Below are 22,686 nucleotides of genomic sequence, written 5' to 3' on the forward strand. Positions count from 1 at the left end.
GTCAGTTGAACTGTGTATTGATTTGTGTTTTCAGGAGTAAATGAATTATAGAGTCTTTGTCAATTTTTTGAACCAGTGATTCTGTGGCTTTATGTCTGAAGTGCTCCTGCCCAAAAATTTCCATCATTCCTGCCATTTTTTGGAATTCTTTTTATTTGTTAATGGACATTTCCATGTTAAGATGGCCTATATACAATATTGTGTTAAAAATGTGTTAAGGATCATACACTGAGAAGTGATAATAATCTAAATGGGGTAGTGTGTCTCTATAGCTAGCTTTCAAGTTGATGTAAATTAGCCTAATAGATAAAGTTCATTTTAGGGTATATATCTCATTTTAACACTTGATATTCAGTCACTGACAACCTAGGAAATTAAAGGAGGAGGGGAATGATAGAAAAATGGCACTAGAGCACATTTTGGGTTTACAAGTTCTTATGTACTTTCATTTTTTTAAAATTTTTTTTTTATGAAATTATGATTAATCTGTTAAACTTGTGCAACTGCTCCTAAACTGCTCAATGGATTTTAATGAAATTTTATAGGAAGGTTAGGCATCATGTGTAGATATAAGTGACAGAAGATCATGGTTTGACACCAACTTTCTCCCTTGGTAGCCCTCAGGACTTTTTGATAGATAAATTAGGTATTCCTCAGAACTGTTTTTGTGGTCCTGTCCTTTAATAGGACTAACACAATTTTAAGAATTGATTTAGAAGGCCCAAAGGACTACAAATGAAAATTCCAAGGTAGTCTTTTCTCAAATTAGGTAACATAGGACTACTGGACCACTGTTTGTGTCAAACTCTGAAGATTATTAAAGGGAGACAATAAAACTTACGGGTTTTACAAGATTTAAGTGTACTTAAGCAAAGGATACTGCTTTTTTTTTTTTAACTTACAGGAGTTCAAATTCACAGTGGTCTGAGGCTATTTATCATACAGTTTTTTTGTTGAGATATCAAAAATGATATTTTAACCCCATGGTCAGTGTTTTGTGTGAGTCAATAAATCATGAAAAAAATTTCTAAGTCCATACTTTCAGAACTTTTTAAGAACAAAAAAATTCCTGAGTCCTCACTTACCAAACTATTTCCGAAATTAAGTATAGATTTCCAAATTTAAAGCTCGGAATTTTGAGTAAAGTTTTGAATCTCCTGCTATAGGTATTGAAGATTTTAGATTTTACTCAAGTGGACCTTTGATTTGAAACTTGAAACAGTTCTTTAAAGTAAATCTGGACCCCTGGTTGACCGACACTGTTATCTCTATTGACTTCTACAACAAAACATTTGACTTACTAACCCTTTTTGAAAATGTTTCAAAAATGCAGCATTGGTACAATGTCAAGAATGCGTACTTTAAATGTTGTGTAATATGTTTTATTCAGTGTATGAATGAAAATGCAATTATTGCAGCTGGCTATGAGGTAATCCATTCATCTTTTACTATACTTCTTGGCATCAGAATAGAAAATTGTATCTGAATTATTGGCATAACTACTTGTTGATTTAGTTATCACGATTTTCATACTTCTTAGTACAGTAAGGTCTTTATTAGGCCAAAAAAAAAAAATGTCTGTTTAGGGTTACATTCCTCCCAAACATAGGGTAGGTCGGTCGGCATTTTCATTTTTTTTTTATTTTATTTTTTCTCGACTAAAGTTGAGCCTATATTTGTAAAATAGCATCATATTTAAGTTTACCCGAAATGATCCGTATTATACGGGAAATTGGCGGAAATTAACGATTTTGTCAATTTTGGAGAAAAAATGTATTAGGGTCGGTCGGGAAACCTGAAACAGACATATTTTTTTTTTTGGCCTTAGTATGCAGTTTTATGTTGATTTTGTGTTTTTTGCATTTCTTTTTATAAGTCATTCAATAGGTCTTGCATGTCAGGTCACATGACCCTGGGAGTCCACAAGCATAAGGTGTGGTTGTCTATAGAGCTTATCAAAGAAAACTTTGTAAAATTCTTTGATATGCATACACTTATGATGATAAAAATATATTGCTTAACAATGTCAACACTATATTAAGTTTGATAATAATACTAAATAGAAAATTCTGATTACTGTACATCACAATGATATATCCTGAGAAGTAGTTAACTGAATACAAATTTAGTCTTTTATTTTGAATGCTTTTAATGGTAGAAATTTGGATCAATAGTAAATTTTGGGGGACTGGGTCTACTGGGGATAAGCAAATCAAACCTGCTGTACCCAGGTCCATGGTAGAGCTATATATGCTCTTTGCAAACCAATCAATATCCCTGTTTTCATAGATAACCTTGAAGTAATTCTTTAGTCGCGACCTTGAAGTTATTCCTTTCGGTATGTAATCCAGCCACTAATTACTCCATTATTAAAGCCCTTAGACAGAAATCTCTGTGGTCAGTTGAACTGTGTATTGATTTGTGTTTTCAGGAGTAAATGAATTATAGAGTCTTTGTCTATTTTTTGAACCAGTGATTCTGTGGCTTTATGTCTGAAGTGCTCCTGCCCAAAAATTTCCATCATTCCTGCCATTTTCTGGAATTCTTTTTATTTGTTAATGGACATTTCTATGTTAAGATGGCCTATATACGACATGGTCACATGCTCTCATCTTATTCATTGTACTATTCAATCAAAACAAAGGTATTGCCATGGTTACATGGATTTTGTGACTTTCGGATGTAACATCACAATGACAGGTTGTGGGAAATGTTGGAGGTATTCTTTCTGACTAAAGGTAGATTGCCTATAGAATGCAGTGTTTTAGAGAAAAAAATAGTTACTTAGTGAAACTCATAGATTTCTTTTCTTAAGGGATAAATTCATGACTGCAGGGCTTCTCTCATTCACAAGACAGAATTACTCAACACTCATGTATGAATTCTCAGATCTTCAGTAGATACTTCTGTAAGAACCTATCAAACATAGACTACCTCTATGCAGTCAGTGTAGGGTGCATGCCTTGAGTGCTGGAGGTTGTGGGTTTGATCCAAGGCTGAGTCACACCAAAGACTTTAAAATTGGTAGTCACTGGCTGCTCTGCCAAGTGTGCAGTGTTTAATTGGATAGAATAACATCTGGTTTGCACAAGGTCAAAATAATGTCTCTGAGTAGGGTGACATGTCTGCCTGCAGAATGTTGCTTCTGTGAGCTATCATAAGGTCAGAGTCAAAATAATGTGTCTGAGTAGGGTGACATGTCTGCCTGCAGATTGTTGCTTCTGTGAGCTACCACAATATAAATCTGACTCAGCACGTAGGACTAGTACAAAGCAGGGTATGCTTGATTGGTAAATTGTTCTCCTCCTGTATGAAATATCTGCCAAGGATGTTAAACAATAATCAATCAATCAATCAATCAATCAATCAATTAAACATACTAATCATGAAGGAACCAGAAATTGGTGAGGGACCCTCGATCATGCCCATGAAGTAATTTAATATGGACTAGTCTTACCCTTGACCTGTTGTTTAGAATACTTGTGGGAGTTAGTTCTATAATGAATCATTTCAGAAATCTAATAATCCTACACACCTACAGCTGAGATATCAATGCAGCAATAAAGAGTCAAATAATGCTACTGATTGATTTGTTTATGATCTGTTATCTGATTAATCATTGATTAGGTATTTATTAGCTGTGATTAATCCATGATTGATCACCAGTTAACTAGAAATGCAGACAGGATGTTTGAAAAAGTAGATAATAAATTGTCTTCACAGTTGTAAGATATGTTCCTTGCTGTTGTCTTATGAAATGTTTGTTTTTATATGCATAGCAATTGAGGTTGTCTTTATGTATTGGTTTCTAGATTGTGCAGAAAATTCTCGTGTGTTGTTCAAATCATATGTCATTTGACAATCGGATGACTCCCATATAATCAGTCACTTTTTTCCCGTTTTTGCAAGATTCTTGCATTTTCTGAGAGGGTTGGCTGCAGCGTCTAGAGTGATCTTTGAACGTCCGACGCTGTTCAGAGCTTGATGCAGATAATCACTAGTATATGACACAAAATATTCCCTCAAAACTCACGGAAAACTTGTTATGCGTAGTATTTGACATTTCATCTGTTAGGTCATTCTTTGTAAATATATAAATAGTTTCAATGAAAGCTTAATAAGGAAAAACCTTTTCATTGTATGGTCAGTTAAGATCAAAGGTTAAGACACCAAGACCACATTGCAAGTTTGATACATACTTGCTTTAACTTGACTAAAAGCATCTTTTTCTGACCTAACACCTATTACATTAGATATAATTGTGGCCTGTTACTTGTTTTTGTAAATAGATAAATACATTTGGTTGCTTTTGCACTGTGAAATACTCTTAAGAAGGGCTGTATTTTAATTTGTGAGCTACCATTTTTTTCTGAGAGAGCCTATTAATTTTATTACTGATGGCAAATAACATAAACATCTATATAATTTAATTTTCTAGATCATGTATTTGAAGTAGATATGTCATAATTTGGCAATTAAAATTTTTGCTCTTAATTATTTCAAATTTTGACAGTTATTTGCTAATGTTCATGTAAGTTGTGACCTGGAGGCGGCTGACAATCATACAATTTATCATAGATCCAAGCAGATACTGTGTAGATCCTTTAGAGTGCATGTGTAAACAAAATACAACAACACACCTAAGGCAAAAATTTATGTAAAAAGTGCTTTTTTTATATAATACCGTCACTGGCAAAACAAAAATTTCTTGGGTCGTAAACATTTGTTGACATATTTTGTTTATGCATGATTGCATATAGATGTATAGTAATTGTAACTTGAGGGCTGAAGATATATTTATAAACTAGTCACTTCCTACACATTAGTCGTCAAAAAGGAGATACTTTCCGGAATTAGCATTAGTATGATTAAAGATGCTTATTTTTAGTTGACGAACATGGTTTATTGTTTTGATTGAAACAATCAGCATCACATTTAATGATATTGTGAGGCATTTAGTAGAGAAATCTGCACTGTACGTACATGTAGAAAGTGTTGTTTTTTTTTTAATGTTAGTTGGATGGTAATTTCGGAAGTTTGCATGGATGTTATGAGACTTGATGGTAAGTCCCTCCTAATTTGAATGTTTGTGTGTGTGTTTGTACTGTAAACGTAGTGATTTTTGCTATTTTCCTTGGTTGACAGAAAAACACAAAAAATAATACCTGTGAAATTAATTTGAGCTCTATTTAACGCTAATCATTTTTTGGAAATGTGAATATGTTCAAATGACCAAATTCATGAAAATTAGCAACTGCCAAAATTTAAATATGTTTACAATACTCTAAATTTATTACTCTGTTAAGTTCAGAAGAAATAGGATGGATTGAGGAGGAGTGGGGGGGTGTTATTGGGACACCCTAATTAATAGGTTAATAGGTTATATAATGTAAGAAGCTACCTCAGAAGTTTTGATGCTTGGACAAAAGGAAAGCTCATTTTTCTGGTCAGGTGATTGAAAAAGATGGCAGGGAGCCACATAGGGCACATTCCTGTGACTTCTAAGTTTTTTTCAGTTTATCACTTTTTATTTCTCCATCACAAGATTTTTGATTATGGAGATTCGTATTGTCTGTATGTTTTCTTGAAATATGTTTTTTTTTTCTACTAGATAGTGTATCTAAAAAGATGTTTATTGTCTTGAGATTTTATACCACTTTTTACCTCAGGAGAAGCCACTAGTTAAAAGGCTAGTACAGGAAACTTTTGATGATTTTAGGGGATGGTGTGCAGGGAATAATGTTAACTATTTTTTAGAGCTTTGTCATATTGGGCAGTTTGAAGAAAAGTTCAAGTAAAAGTTAAGTTATTTTTGTTTTACTAATTACTATGAATATACAAAAATAATTTAGTGGTCTTTCCGACAGGTATCATTGAACTTTTTCTAGTCTTATACTAATTTTAGTTGTCCCAGGCAGGACAGCCCTTAATGTCATTGTAACCCTGGTATGGAAGAATAATCAAAGGATTCTAGCAGAATGGGGGATGAAAATGAATTCCTCAAACCAGCAACAAAGAATGTCAACATGAATTACATCCTCATTCATATTTCTGAAGTCCTCTTACATATTTATGTAGTAAAATTAATGTGTTATGCATTAGGTAAAGATGTTTAAAGGGCAAAATATAGATTATGATTAGATCTTCAGTGTAATGATAACTTAGTGATGTGTGACAGTCAATTCCATGTGCTTCACTAACTCAAGGTCATTTCAGTGCATTGTAATACAAACCATTTTACAGTTAATTGCTCACAGTACACAATCAACAGAATTGTATTCTCTCCATTAAGTTGAAAACCACTAATGGGGTGTAATTCTTAAGGCTTTAACTTTTTATACCAGCAACTGTAATGGAGACATTGATTTCCAATTGCTGAAGTGATTGAATGGTGATAGATGTGCATTCTATGATCTTTTTCCTGTTGTGTAGTAGGTATAGATTGACATGACTGAAACATTAGTCTCCTATGTGATATTTCTTGTGTTCATGAGAGTTCTTTGAGGACATCTTTACAGTCTTATATATGTTGAAGTGTGGATTTTTGAAGATGGTTGTAAGTGAAGAGCATCTTGGGGAAGCATGTGGTTTTTTTTCTTAAGGAGGTAGACCTAGGGTAAAGGACACAACCCTTACAAATCATCGGAACGTTTGTATTCAGCATTTTACATCAATATCATGTAAGCATCAAAGTAACTTAAATTAATTTCATTCAGTGTCAAATGAAAGCTTGATAGCCTTTGGTGAAATTGAATATGATACAAACATGTCACTAAATTCATGAGTTATGTCCCTTATCCTAGGTCTGCCTCCTTAAATATCTCATAAGATGTATTCTAGCTTTTGTAGCTTGAGAGGATTTATGATCATGTTGTTTTGAGGATTTTCTAGAGAGAAGCAAGGTAGGAAACTCACTCAAATTCTAGCCAGTCCTGAATACAATTTTTCAATATATCTACTATATGGCTATATAAATGTTTGCTACAATTAGCCAGCCCTGCCAAAAAAAAGCCAGTCTAAGGCTGGCGGGCAGGCTACAATTTCTAACTCTGAGAGAAGACAATGAAAATACATATAGAATTGGGATAGATCTTGTGTTATGGAGTCTTTATCTTCTTAGATGTAAATCCTTTTAACTCTTTGTCTATGTGGAGTTTCTTGGAGAAAATCAAAGTTCTAAAGTTACTACATCTTAGAGTCTTTGATATGTTGCCTCTCTGTGGGGCTTTTGTGACGTAGATTCTGTGACATTTTATACCTCTGATGGTGACACTTTAATCTAACACTTCTCAGAAGTAACTGGGAAGTCAATGTGAAAATGAGTCCATCAAGGTTAATGGTCTATTGATTTCATACATGTACTTCCAATGGGGATTATTATTATCATCGTTCGGAAATATTGCGTTGTCCATATAAATAGTGCATTTTGGATAATTCATAGATTGTACTTATCAAAGGTGAACCAGTTACTTTTGTGAAAGGGAAAAATATTTGTGGAAAAAAGGGTAATATCTCATCTAGTGATTTAATCAGAAACAAAGGACTATCAATTTTGATTTTGGTACGTATAGTGTATGCTTTATCTCTGGGAAAGAAAAATCTTAGTGTAATGATTTCCAATGTTCTATCCGTCAATAGTCATAAATGTCATACTACTTATTTAGATATATGTGACAGGTGGTTTTTTCTTGCATCACCTGAAAAAATATCTTGCAAAATCCTTTATTGATAATTCAGCTCACTCGCATTTTACATTAAGATGGGAATTTAAACTTTATGAGCCTTGTGTGACATCATGATTTTATAGGGTACATAACACATAAATCTGTGGGAAGTAGGGCATATGTAGGTATTGGGTCTCGTTAAAGGTAGGTTTCATAGGTATTTTCTCAGGTTGTTTTGGCTTTGTTTTTGTATGGTGAGTGTAAAATGGGTTTAGTATGACCTTTGAAACTGGAAAAAATTGGTAAGATTTTTGTTATCATGTTTTGCCTTAAGGTAAAAAACATATCTAAGATATTTTTATAAATCATAAGCAATGCTGTAAAGAGGCCTTGAAATTCTTTTTAAAATGAAGTATTAGGCTGTTTTATACACCTGTCTTTTGAAATGGGATATATTTTCAGTGGCAAAATCAGAACATCAGAAGAGGGGGAGGCTCCAGTGATTTCCAGTATTACCTCTTTAATCAACCAAGCGTTAAGGAAGGGGGAGCCTTTTGGATTCACCTACAGTTTTGGTATATCCTTGTCCATCTCTCCCTTCTACTATTATTCACCATTCTCATGATAGCTGTAAAAGGCTGCATCCAATTTTCATGAAACTTTGTTGAATGTTAGTTGATCTAAATCCATATAGGAAAAAAATTCTGATAATGATAGGTTGTATATAGATATATATGCATACTAATTGAGGTGCAAGCCCGTGGTGAATATGTACAGAAAAAAACCTTTTTTGTGGGTCCTAATCAATTATCATTAGGAAGCTGTCACTCATAGTTACCAACACAAACATGTTCAAGAAAGTTGATACATGGGTCGTGACCTAACATGGTTTATGGTTTGACCACAGATACAGTTGGTCTTCCTGTAAGAGACTGTTTACTCATCATCTTGTCTTTGTTATAAGTAATTATGTGTAAGTGTTTGTAAGAATCAGGCAAAGTGCAAAAAAAAAAAAAAAAAAAAATCAGAAAAAAACATATCACAACCCCACTAATCTGACAATATAATTTAAATCAAAGATGCTTTTGTTTTTTTTATAAGATCTTTATTTGATCTCTGCTTCACTGGCTTTGTTCCAAAATTTTTCAATAGATTGTTAAAAAAAATATGTTTTTGACAGAGTTATCTGCCCTTGAAATGTTAATTTTCAGTGCAATTCAATGAAATTGTAACCCAATGGTCAAGCATGATATGAAAAATCTTGTGTATTTTCCTTGATTCTGATGGTGCAAATAGTCAAAATGATGGTTTTTTTTATACTATGTGTCACTTACTGCCTGATTCTTACAGGGGCTGACACTTGATAGTCAATCATGAACTGATTTGATCTTAATCACAGAATCTGTATTATATGTCCATTTCTGCACCTTTCAAATCAGATTTTGATCCGGATGTTGTTTATTTCTTTATATACATGTAAAGGGGTCATAGCAAAACATTGACTTAGCCTTTTCTGTATTTAGGATTCCTATCTCTTATGTATTCCTTGCTTCACTGCATCGAAACTTAAGAAAAATTTTCATCCTCATTTTAGACACTGATTGGTTAACATTAACGTTGCCCTACTTTTGTGATTAAGTTGTTTCAAATTTTATTCTCCTTACATTGTTCAATTTCTGGTTCTGACAGGTTACATTGACTTGGTCCTTTTACCGAGAGAGATCAGAATTATCAGAGCAAAATAAACCATTCAGTTCTATATTTGATTGATTTTGACAAATGTATACATTGTGCCAGGACTTTTATATTAAATCTTTCAATGTTCTACTGCTTTTAACATCTTTCAACACTGAATGGTTTTATTGATCTTAGCTTTGTTTGTGGTATTTTGTCCATCATTGTGCATTTCCTTTCAGCATTCTTAGACAATGACTGATTACATTGATCTAGCCCTACTACTGAGAGAAATCAGAATAATTAGGATAGTATAAGCATTTCAGCCTTTGGTTCTATTTTAGATTGATTTTGAAAAATGTTTACATTGTGCTGGGAAACTTTTATATAAAATACTTAACTGTTTTATTTCTTCCAACATCTTTAAGCATTCAACGGTTTCATCAATCTTGGCCTAATTTAGGGTATATTCTTGGTATATCGTTCATTTTCTTTCAGCTTCCTCAGACACGTACTGGTTACATTGATCTGGCCCTTCTACTGGGAAAAATCAATTGAGCCAGGACAATATAAACAAGTAATCCCATAGTTCTATTTCAAGTTAGTTTTCCTATAAATATTTATCAAAGTATCTACTTTCTATTTAGTTTCTGTTGTTTTAGTGTCAAGCATTATTGTCCATTATAGACAAGTTGATAAAGGGCTTTTTTTCAATGACGTCAGCAGCAGTAATGGGGCATATAGTTTCATTGATAAGTTTCTAGGCCATTATACCCCTGAAATTGATTTTAAATTAGAATGGAAAGATGAATGAAAAGCATCCATTGATTCTGTTTTGATGATAGATTTTTTTTATAATATTGAATATCTGAACTGATACATGTACTTTGGATAGTGGTTTTTTGTAGTAGAATTTTTTTATATATATTGTAGCTATGTTAGAGATTAAACAGACCACATACGTGTATGCGTCATTCTTTGGTTAACTTTGTTGTCATTTGCTTGCTTACCATACAAGCAGTTTCCCTTTGGCCATTAGTTATAGCCCTTGAAAAAAAGGCATATCTGAGTTATTTTACACAAGTTCAACAGGCTGAATTACAACTCCACTGGCGTCTTACAGTTTTTTTCTAGACAGATATATTTTTTTATGGAATTTAATCTCATAATCATTTCTACATAGTAATTGCAATATGCTGTTGCCGCTTGATGTGCCTAAAACACTAAAGATTTATTTTATACATATTTTGTAAAATGTAGAACTGATCTTGCCGCTGACTTTAACTTGCTATTTAGATTATGAGTACTTCTTATTGGCTATTTATATAGATCTGGTTCTTCCTGTGTATTTGTATCTAATGCTGCTGAAGAGAGACCCCTAGAACCATTTGTACAGCATACTGAAATTAACGATACATTAACGATACAGCATATTGAAATTACCAATACATTCCTTTTTCTTCTATCCTGGACAACTTTTTATTAGCGACTCGGCAGGTGTTTCTAGAAAAGCAGAGGACGCTTTCCTTACCGGTGCACCTGGTCCATGCTCTCAGTTTTTAGTGGAGTCCAAGTTCCTTATTTGCTTTTGTTACTTTGTATGTATGATTTTAGATACTTTATGTTCTATGTTGTGTGTGTCTGGTCTTTGTTCCTGGATTAGATTCTTTTGATTACCGCTATAGCCTTGGTTTCCTTGATTATTCAAATTGGTACTTTTTGTATTTTGCGCAAATGTTAATATTTCTCATATAGATTTCATTTTGCAAGTTAAAATCAAATCTACCAATTAATGAATATGTTTAACTGTTATGTAATGCTGTACTCTGAACAATGTTTTTTTTTAACAACATGTTGCAATGGATGGATTAAGGCTACACTACTTCTTCTCATTTGTCACTTGTATCTGGAAGTTATTGTTTTTTATCGATAATTTGATGATAAAAGGTGCAATGTTAATGATTAGTCAGTAGTTGATCAGCCGGATGAGTCATTTGACATGTCTGAGCTAAGACCTGAGTCACAGGAAAGAACGAAAATTTATTGCTATTTGATTGAACCAGTATGTATCACTAGGCTTTGGGTGGTTCTCAGTATTTGATATTATAAAATGGATATGGTGTATTGCATGATTTCCTGGATATGTCTTCACCAGGTTACATGTAAATTATCAGACATAATTGAGTCACATGTGAATATCAAATATTTGTTGTGTTTTTTTTTTTTTTCATTTGTGCGAGAGTGGGGGTTAATGATCAATTTGTGATACAATGACTAGGCCAGAATTTATTGTGGATAAGACTACAATATACATGTAAGCAATAAGGTATAAATTAAAAAACAATATATGTAAAACGATAACAAAAAAGACACAACAGATGTTAAAAGGAAAAATCTGAGATAGAAAATTAGATCTTTATGTCTAATATAAATGGAATGATTGCTTCCTTAAAGTTTATTTCAGTTTGTTATAATAATGACGAAAGTTTAATGTTTTTGAAATCTGATAGATTTCTGAGCAAAATCTTCCTTCATTAAAATTAAAAATCATATTTCAATATTTTATGCAGAATGATTGGTTTTTAATACTTCCTTGGGTTGAAGTTATTATAAATTTTTATAATTTCACTCAGCATAGCGCAGCGGCAATTTAGTTGTCTTAAGAATCTTATTAAAGCAGCTTTCTTTGTCTAGGGAGAAAATTGCATTTATCATTGACTTGTGGTATCTATGGAGAAAATTGCTTTTATTGTTGACTTGTGGTACAGCAGTAGATTACATCATAGGTAATTTTCTGTGTAATGATTGTGTTTGAAGCTGTATTGATGAAAAGAAAAATGCATTATACTTTATTATGTAATGGACAAAAATAATGGTTGAAAGAATGAATAAAATGCATTAGAGATTGTTATTCGTGGAGTTTGTTGCTTCAAAGCAAACATAATATTTACAATGGGAACAATTAGAGTGTTTTTCGAAGCAAACAAAATATAACATATATACAATTTAGACCAATTGGATGATGGAGTTAAGTGTAAGACTCTTTTCAAGGATGAAGGCTGGACAGTGTGACCCTTATATTGTAATTTTTGGCTGGATTTTTTATTGTTTAAACTTAAAAGTCTTTGAAGACAAGATCACATGGTCCAGAAACCTAGCTATAAATATATATCAGGAGAAAACTTGAATTAGACTTAAAGAGGGGATAGCGTATGCTTTACCTTGTTTCCATGTACATGTGCAGGTGCTTTGCTAGCTAGCTTTGTGGAGAAGGAAAGTCTGAAGTTCAAATCGGGAAAACTGTGTAATTTCTAAGTGACAAGTTACAGACAGTAGACCCATAGTGATATTGGCTCTTACATGTACTTTTCATGAACCCACATACATGCATCAGACCTTGTGATTTAAACTGCAGGGTCTTGTTTCACAAAAAAAAAAAAAAAAAAAAACTCAATTAATTACAAATCCCTTGAAACTTTGCTTTAATGTGATCTAATTCATTGACCAAATATGAGTTTAGGAAATATTCAATACTTCCACTCATCCACATCCCACCTTTTCTTGTGTTTTGTGTTACATGTCCCTATATATATATATATGATATATATTATCATGTCATGATGGTATGCTTACATGTAACCTCATAAAAAGAAATTCTTGACATGTATTTTGAAGGTTAATCTTTTATTCAGAATAGATTTTTAATCCTTGACACACCCCATTACATAATTTGTGAATGATTTGAGTATGTGTCCTTTTAATAGTCAGGTACAAACTTAAATACTCTCAAGATATTTGCTGATTTTTTTTAAAATGCATTAACTATATCCATTGGAATGAATAATTCCATTGCTTTTAAAGCAAACCTGGTTTCTGAGTTATGCCCCTTGTCAAATCATTAAAATTGTGTTCAAGTTTTTCCAGCAATAAAATTTTTGTGAGAAAGTGTGTGGTGTTTCTCCAGCAGTCTTAATTCTTACATGGACCTGTACCAAAGATTAAAAAAGATTAGAATCAAAGAACAGTATCAGCTGAGACAAATTACTCAGCTGATTCCATTCAACTTGCATTGGTGATAGATAGCTGCACCTGTTGTGATACAGGAAGACAGGGAAAGCCATTTATTATATCATTCAGACATGTTTTTTTAGTTAAGCAGTTTTAAGATATTATAAAAAAATTGCCAATAGTGTAATTGAACGTTTTTGATATCATGGAGTTTATAATGGTTAACAGTTGTTAATTTGCATCTTCAAATTCTACTTCTGTTCTAGTTTGTCACAGTGTATATAATCACGTATGCATAACGGCACTTTTCATTCACTGCTTGGTGCTCATCTGTCTGATATTGCACTTTGTTTATTATTTTTGTTTTGGTTTCTTAAAAGTTTAGATCTCTTTTTTCCCATTCGAAGCCATTAACTTAGTCTATACATGGACCTGTGAACTGAAGCCTGTAATTGAACAAGAGGATGTAAAACAACATCTTGTAGCCTCAGAAGTGTTTGAACTACAAAGCCCAGTTGTTCAAAACTTCTTCCATTGGATAATTAGTTATCCACTGGATAAGTTATATAGATTGCACTAGACTTATCCACTGGATAACTTGTATAGATTGTATTAGACTTATCAAGTGGATAACTTGTATAGATTGTCCTCGACTTATCCAGTGGATAACTTGTGTAGTTTGTACTAGACTTATCCAGTGGATAACTTGTATAGCTTGTATTAGACTTATCCAGTGGATAACTTGTATAGATTGTATTACACTTATCCAGTGGCTAACTTTTGTCTAGCAATTAAATCTTTCAAACAGCTGGGTACAGGAGACATAGTTTTCCTATGATTGAAAGTGTGAATATTTCAGTGGTATATGAAATTTCTGTATTTTCAGGTTTAACTATAGAAATACCACACCATGTAGATGTAAAGAACAATAATGTGTCGACATTGACAAGCCCAAATGTCTTCTCCAAACAGGCATCGCCTCGACGGTTTGTTGGCCAGTTGTTTCACGGAAATCGGCCACAGAATAATATGTAAGATTTCACTGATAGATGTTCTAGATATCATGTTATAAAGTTACATTTATGTATTTAGGAAATTAGTTTACAATTTATGTTAGACTGAATACTCTTCATTGAAGATAGATTCTGCATTTCCATATTTACACTGTTGATTTCAGATGCACGTAGCTTTGTGAAAAAATATAAAGATATGTGAAGTTGACTGGGCTATATTGGCTTGGTGATTAGGGGTGGGGGTGGTTGGAGGCACTGGAACATTTTCTGAAAGTGCACAATCTATTGAAGATGTCGGGTATGTGTATGTGATAACTGTGTTTATCAAATTTTCACTGTTGGCAGAGTGTTCTCCATATGTTGACTTTTCTATGAAAGTTTTCACCTAGGTTGAGTGATTACTCCAATATAGAATGAATTTATTTGTCAAGAAGAGCTTATTAAATTTCTATATTTGATATCCAGCCATTTCATATACTAAGTTTTCTATAATTTTCAGTTATAATGGTTCTCTTTCAGCAATATCTTGGATAAAACTGTTTATCTATTCTTGGAAGTGAAATTTACATTACATTTTGGCTTACATGTTGGAATCTTGAGTGCATGAACACTTTATCTCACTCATACCTGAAAGAGAATCTATATTTAAAAGCCAGTTTATAACTTACCTCATAAGAAAAAAAACACCTTATCACTCATCAAATCATTGCTTTGAAATATTAAATTGTTTTTCAGGAATAGATTCAGGTAAATTTCACATCTGGTAGGGTCTACTGCTTCACCATAAGTGGGCCCCAAAGTTTTGCTATAAAACCTTGATTTCGCTGGCTTCAATCTTCAATTCTTGTTTTCTGTTTTCTTGCAAGGTTAAGTTAATGGTATGTAGTTATTTGTGATCTTATTTTCAGCGTCTTTGAGGAGATTTTTTTTCAGTTTAGATCATTTCAACAATAATTATGTTGATAGAGAGAAGTTCTTGACTGGGGTGTGTTCTCTTTGAAACCAATTAGGTGATTAGTGCAATGCTATTTGTGCCTGCAATGCTCTAAACTTTATGTAATGATGAGGTACAAATGTGTGTTCTTGTGAAATTACTTGATTAGATCATTTTTATACTAATGATGTAAATTTATAGGATTCTGGATTATGTAACAAATGCTAGTAAGTTCCAACTTAAAATGTTTAAGCTGTAAGGAGTATTTTCAAGGCAAAATAAAATATTTTATTAGTTCACAGTAAGTTGACATTGATTTTCTGTTTTGTTTTTTTTTTTAAAGAAGTTAAGGTAATTAATACCAGAAGTTGTACAGCACATACAATGATTATGTTCAGTGGATAGAGTTTAAATAACTATCACTTGATGAATTGCTTTAGATATTTATCTGGATAATTGACATGGATTTTAAACTTTCTATCCTTTTATTAAGTTTTAATCTATTTGTCAATTGTACAGTTTGCTACCAAAGGCAATTATTCAGGTGATTGTCATTTAATCATTCTATACCCTGAACAACATTATTGAATGTGCTATAAATTCTTTCTTTAAAAAATTATGGCTCTTGAAGATGTTTGAATCATTGTAAAAAAAAAAAAAAGCATCCAGTCCAGAATCATTTTGTGCTTTCTATAAAACATTATGGCTCTTGAAGATGGCTGATTCATTGCTAAAAAGCAACACCCAGTCAAGAATTCTTTTGTGCTGTGTAACATAAATAATTTTATACAGTTGTCAGTGCAATAGTCATGTACAAGTTTATGCATGTAAAGATTTTTTAAGTTGATATCATGGGTTTCTTTTCAAGCTCAATGAATGTGGATAACCTTTCAATAAAACGACGTGGTAGTCTTCCTGCGTTCAGGTAAAACAAAACGGCACCATTTCTTTCTTTTTCAGCTCAGCTTTCATTATGCACATCTTTTTGTTACAGTTATTTCCCTTTAATCAGCTTACCTGGGCATTAAAGTCAGCGGCATATAGCCTTCACCGGGTGTCTGTCATCTTTTCCTAATATTGTGCAAAATTTACTTGCAGATCAGTCAACTTCTGAAAATTTTGTCTAATTCAGTTGTTTGTTATGGGCAAGGATTTTAAAAAAATAGAATAACGACTTATATTCCTTCTTATTCTTTACAGCCCATACAATAACAATGTTCACTGGATAGTGTTGATTTTCCCTTGATAGGCTGACTGCTGCCTGATTATCTGATTTCCTTAGGTGAAGTTAACTGTACAAATAGAAAGGCGACTTTCTTTTATATTCCATAGGTGTTTAAATATATGTGTGAAATAAAATCTGAATTCTCTCCTCCATTGTATAGTTAAATACTCAAGGAATTTCATTAGAGGAGACCAACTGTATCCATTGAACATCATCATTGAATGCACTATAAATTGACTTTGAAATTAAAGATTTGGGTAAATAATTATGATCAACTTAACTTTGATACAGAGGTTATTTTGGGTCTTAGGTGAGATTCCCAGACCTATAGGAACCTTTTATATATATATATATATTCATATTCATAATACATTTAGACATAATTCCTTTCCCAAAACTTAGTGCAATTTGATTGTGTATGAAAATTGCTACATGTTTATGGTAACATTTGCTTGCAATACTTGACAATGTAATTAGATGTTGTGTTCCTCACAATGAATGAATCCTTCTGTGTCAGTTATCACTGTGCAAACACATTTACTATTTTTATCTTAGGGAAAAACCAATTAAAAATATTTTTTAGTTGATTGCACTACTGTGTATTTTTCTATCCCAAGGGAGAGATAACTCTAATAATAATAATTATTTCTTTGGTCAGTGTTCTAGTTGTGTTACTATATCGAGTTACTACTGAAATGTTCATATATCAATTTACTATAGTTTATTCTAATGCAAACTAAAAATCATAAAATACAAACAATATCTTTTTTCATATTAATGATGTTTTTCTTTTCAAACTATTCATATTCTTTTGTTTGATTTATAATCTGATTCAAACATTTATGTTGGTAGAGGAACACATGCATTAGTAATATATACCAGTGATATACAGTAGAATGGGAAAAGGGGGAATTTGTTTGCACATGCAAGATCCGGTGAGAAGTTGAGAACAGAGTTTCTGACACAATTGTTAAATGTATGGCTAGGAGGGAATATATTGGAAATGGGGGTAGAGTTTCCAGGAGTTGGACCCCCCACCCTTGTTGGAAAATTTTGTTGATTATGTGCAAAAATTGGGCACATTGAGCATATAATGAATTGGAGCCTCTGCCTTTCCCTCTTAAAAAATTCCTGCAGGGTCCATGTATCTGTGCTGTTTAAAACAATCTCCCTTTTGATTTTACTCAATAGAACATTACATTTACCAATAGACATGCAATTTAACCTTTCTGACATTGTTCCTCACGGTATTGCCCCTTTTGACATTACTGTTGACTAACTGTTAATAGGCCCATTCACAACACTAGTACAACAGTATATTTTTTACTGACAACACTAAACGAAACCCACCAAGTGACAAGGACCTGAAAGCAAACAACAAAACAAAAGTTTACAATATTGTAAAGCTGATATGTAGGTCGGACAGTGTGTCATCAGTTGTCTTTGCTTTTTAAGACATTATTCATAAAAGCTTATCACAAAACTTGTTTACAGTTTCATGATTTTCTTCATAGGACAATGGCATGTCATTTACCTTCCATACGCCTGGGAGTCATCAGCATTTTATTTAAGTGTCAGTCTTGAGGAGAATCAGGCAGTGGATGAGAAACTTGGAATGAAATTACTCATTACTTTTGACATTTGTTTTGACTATTTGTACCACCAGGATCAAGACATGATAAAGACAAGATTTTCCTTTTGAAATTGAATTATACATTAAATTTCATTGAAATGCAATGCAATTTAACTTTTTAGGGGCTGATAACTTTGTCCAACCTCAATTTTCAAACATTCAAATGACACTTTTCCCAATATATCTGGTGATGCCAAGATTAGATGGGTGTATTTCAAATAAAGAAGACTTTTTAAGGAAAAAAATTCTGTTCAGATCAGTGGGTTTTGACTGGCATGGTTTGTATTTTTTTTTTTTTCATTTTTGCCTGATTCTTTCGAAAACTTGTATTTATAATGTCTATAAGTAAATATTATTTGGTGTCAGTTGACAACCTTATATAGATGACAACAGTGTGTGGGAATAAAAGATGCTTATTGTATTAAATGAAGTAATTACAGGAAATTAAAAATCTATACAGTATAAATGGTTGTAATGGTGTATTGATTGCCAAGTGAGCTCTGCACCTGTTGCTCAGCATATACATGGTAAACTCATTAGATACTGATTCCATGTTCATGATAGGCAATGGTTGGCTTCGATTGTTTGCTTCATAATGAAAGCTTCCTATTGTTTCATTGGATCTAATGCCATAAATGAAGTAAGTTTTTATTTTTATGGAATATAGGTAGATGAGAGATTGTATTTAAGATATTACATTCCATTGATATTGTGGGGGGAGAGTCTTTTTAAGGCTATAATTTCTTTCTCCAGGGATTTGTGCCCATATAATGGTCAGTAAATTTAAGGAGATAGACTCTTACAAATCATTGGAATGTTTGTATTCAGCATTTTTCATCAATCTTATGTAAGCATCAAAGTAACTTGGACCGATTTCACTCTGTTTCAAATAAATGCTCGATAGGCTTTGGTGAAATTGAATATGATACAAACATATCTCTGATTTCAAGAGTTATGTCCCTTACCCTAGGTCTACCTCCTTAATAGAATGCGTGGAAACCATGTTTTAGCTATACAGATTGTTGATTATATGTTTTGTTCAGTCCCGTTTAGTTTATGCTGGTTCTAAAGTACTGAATTCGAAACTGATTTAATTGAAATGTCTGGTTTAGACAGGTTTCTCCTTTCAGTTTTGGTTTGACAGGTTTCTTTGTGTATCCATTGAGTTATTATATTTTGTTCAGATGTATTTATAGTTTATTTAAGGTTTGGTTATAGGTTTCTATTTGCACCATGATTTCTTCATTACTTTTGAATAACTAATTTCAAAACAGTTTTCTTTTTACTGAAATGTAAATAGTTTAAATGTTTAAGAAAAATGTTAACTGTTCTTCCTTTCCTTAATGTGACTGCCAACCTGATTGTTGGTATTAGTTGGTTACCTCTTTTTGAAAAACCATTCTAAAATGACTTGCATTCCGTAAATATGAAAAACAGCTATTCAGAATTACTTTTGGAAAAAAGAAAAGAAAGTTTTCTCTTAATTCAGTTTTAAGTCACAACACACCCTCATTTCTACATCCATGGATCAGCTTAGTTTACTGTAATTTTTTAAATTCTTATGAATCAAATGAGTTGCACTTTTGATTTACTTGAACTTAACACACCCAATCATCTAAAGCCATGTGTTGATTTATGAACTGCAATATTCCAGCCTTTTCTATTGATTCTTGGTCTGTGAGTTGAATGATCAGCTGATGAGTGTTTTGTTTACGAGCTTTCATTTCAATTTCTACTTACCATTACCATTAAAGGTTGATACTGCCAAGTCTCCATTTATAGCTGTTGGTGCATGATAAACTATTAGTGTGATTTGTCAGTTTGTTGTTCTGGTAAGCATTTGATATGTCTATAGTAATGGTGAAGTTAGATATACAGGAAGTGGGTGTAATGAATTGAAAATGATACATCTATCCCCACCAGGACTCTAAAGTTCCTATTTGCCACTATTGTGGCAAGTGAAAATTAACCCCAGAAATATCACTTACATTAGTAAATTTTTGGTTATTTTCTATTATATCATCTTCCATAATTATGGTGGAAAAAACTGCCACTTTTTAGCTTATCTGGCCAAAGGCCATGCAAGCTATTGCCATCATTTGGCGTCCGTCGTCGTCGTCGTCGTCGTCGTCGTTAACAGTTATACAAAACTCTTCTCCTCTGAAACTAATGGACTAATTAGACCCAAACTTGGTATAAATGTTTCTTTGGGGTATCGTGCATAGAACTGACTGTGGCGATTTTTGATTCGTCAAAAAACATTGCTGCTGTTACTAAAAATAGAACATAAGGGTCAGACTGTAGTTTTTCGCATATATCTCCTAAACTATGTTTAGCTGAATTCTGACGTGGGTAAAAGTGTTCAGCATGATGAGATTTATCTCTGGTCAAATTTTGGTTTTAACCCATAAAGCCATGTTGGAGTTATTCCCCTTTTTCAATGATTTTTGCTATTTTTAATGTTATTTCTTTGCAAAATCTTCTCCTCTGACACTACTTGACCAATTAAAACCAAACTTGGTATGAATGTTCCTTGGTGTATTCTGCATAGAATTTTTGTGGGGATCTTTGATTTGTCAAAAAACATGGCCCCCATTACTAAAAATAGAACATAAGGGTCAAACAGTAGTTTTTCACGTATATCTCCTAAACCATTAGGTTTATCCAAATTCTTTCAATAGCTGAAATGATCCATATTATTAGGACTACAAAAGTCTTCAGACTCCTTGTAAGAGTTATTGCCCTTGAAAGGGGAAAAATGACTTTTTTTGTAATTGTTTTCAGTCAATATCTTGAAAACTATGATAAATTAAAAGGAACTTTCAATTGTTGAAAAGATCTTGTGATAGTCCTACCAAAAACTTCTTTAGTCAAAATTGTTGGACAACTTTTTGTTTAATTTGTTGCCTTTGAAAGGCAAAATTAAAGAAGGTGAGCAATTCAGGCTCCTGGGAGCCTCTTGTTTTATTTTGCAAAATTTGATACCTGTTTTACAGAATTTAGGAAAATTTTAGATCTTGTCAGTAATGCTTCTTAAATTAATGAAATTAATGAAAATTAATAATTGCATAATCCATGCTAGCTATCACAATTTGTTTGGAAATTCAAGTTTTCTTCTTTCTAAAAGGGAAGTAATACATCTTGAATAACTTTCCTCAACCAAAAATTAATCACACAACATGATGAGAAATGGAAATCCTATAACACCTAGATCAGAAGTTTGCTTACACAAATCCAAGGAGGGGAGAACTGAACCCCTCATTCTGTTCAAACACAGGTTGATAATATAGAAAAAAAAACTGGGCATTAGTGGGGAAACCATCCTTAGGCCAGTTGGCAGCCCTCTATTTGCAATTTGTGGATTGCGTTGTTTATGTACCATCATTTCCTTTTCGGAAGCATTGTGACAATTCTGAGTTTGGAGACATTGATGGAATAACTTATTAGCAATGCATGAGGTCATTTACTTCAATTATAAGAGAGTTATGATGAAATTGATAGTGATGTTTTGTATTGATTGAAATCTTGCTGAATGGGCTTCTTTATATAATGAACTGCCATCTCTTTATTAATTAACCATGATGGAATAATGTCTTGATCGCAAAGTTGTTGCCCTGTATTGATTAAGTCAAAGCCATATTTGGATATAATGTTTTGATGTTTACAGTTTACAGTGAGTAGTATAGTTAACTTCACGTAATAAAGTTGGTTGTGAAGGATGAAATGTATTAAGTAGTTATCTAAACAATTTACAAGGAGATTTAAATTTACATCAGGAAGGTTTAACTACCTAAGGAAGTTGGGATCATGTCATGGTCATTAAATCCAGGGAAGACCAACTCTTCTCCATGAAGTTAATTATGTAACTCGCTGTAAATAGTTTCACTTTGGTTTTTAACCCAATTCTCTCTTCAGTGCTAGTTAATCACATGATTAATTAGAATTTGAATTCCAGTCATAACTAAGGCAGTTGACCATTAAAACAGTCTAAGCAATTTTTTGTTGTCTTTTGATGTTCGTAATACAGAAATACACATAGACACAGTTTCCTTCTAATTTTTTATCAATCTGTATGATTATATTTAGTCATCTTCATATATGAAATTCTGCTAATGAAATCCCAATTCTGAATATTACGGCTTCATGAAAATTTCAACATTCTCCCTTTTACACGTCTGTGTCAAGGCAGGAGATTTAGCAGAAATTTCTCTGGTCTTATTTCAATTTTCAGCTTAAAATCATAATAAATTACTTCACTTCCTGTCAAAACATGTCACAAAAAGCAAAAACTTGCCAAAAATCTCCCCTTCAGAGTTTTCAAAGGTTAACCTATGACCTATGACCTCAGCTAAATGTTAGAGCTTTACCATTTATGTCCTTAATTATGAGATCAGTCCGTGATCAGCTGTTTAGTTTTTCCATCACTCTCATATCAATTGACTTATTGATTGTCAGATCATGAAGTTACCGTTCACATTAACAGGGGTTATTGCTCGCAATGTCTGAGTTTAAATTAATATCAATACAAGTTGATG

General features: G+C 32.7%; 1 protein-coding gene across 15 annotated transcripts in view; it reads left to right on the plus strand.

The window, feature by feature from the left end:
• Positions 1-22,686, plus strand: part of LOC148598305 (transmembrane and coiled-coil domains protein 1-like) — a 71,129-nt gene that overhangs the window by 22,927 nt on the left and 25,516 nt on the right. For 5 of the 15 annotated variants that reach the window (XM_088562405.1, XM_088562396.1, XM_088562397.1 and 2 more), the window contains exons 3-4: positions 14,233-14,377; positions 16,162-16,218. In XM_088562405.1, coding sequence (XP_088418531.1) covers positions 16,166-16,218 — 53 coding nt within the window. In that variant the 5' untranslated portion in view covers positions 14,233-14,377; positions 16,162-16,165. Of the gene's footprint in view, positions 1-4,848; positions 5,064-6,297; positions 6,432-7,435; positions 7,562-7,849; positions 7,869-14,232; positions 14,378-16,161; positions 16,219-18,662; positions 18,792-22,686 lie in introns of those variants that run through there. The other 10 variants (XM_088562412.1, XM_088562400.1, XM_088562408.1 and 7 more) reach the window with 9 other exon arrangements.

The sequence above is a fragment of the Perna viridis genome, chromosome 14 (assembly GCF_037379345.1).
Source record: "Perna viridis isolate PV_CMFRI_1.1 ecotype Kerala chromosome 14, ASM3737934v1, whole genome shotgun sequence".
NCBI classification, from domain to species: Eukaryota; Metazoa; Mollusca; class Bivalvia; order Mytilida; family Mytilidae; genus Perna; species Perna viridis.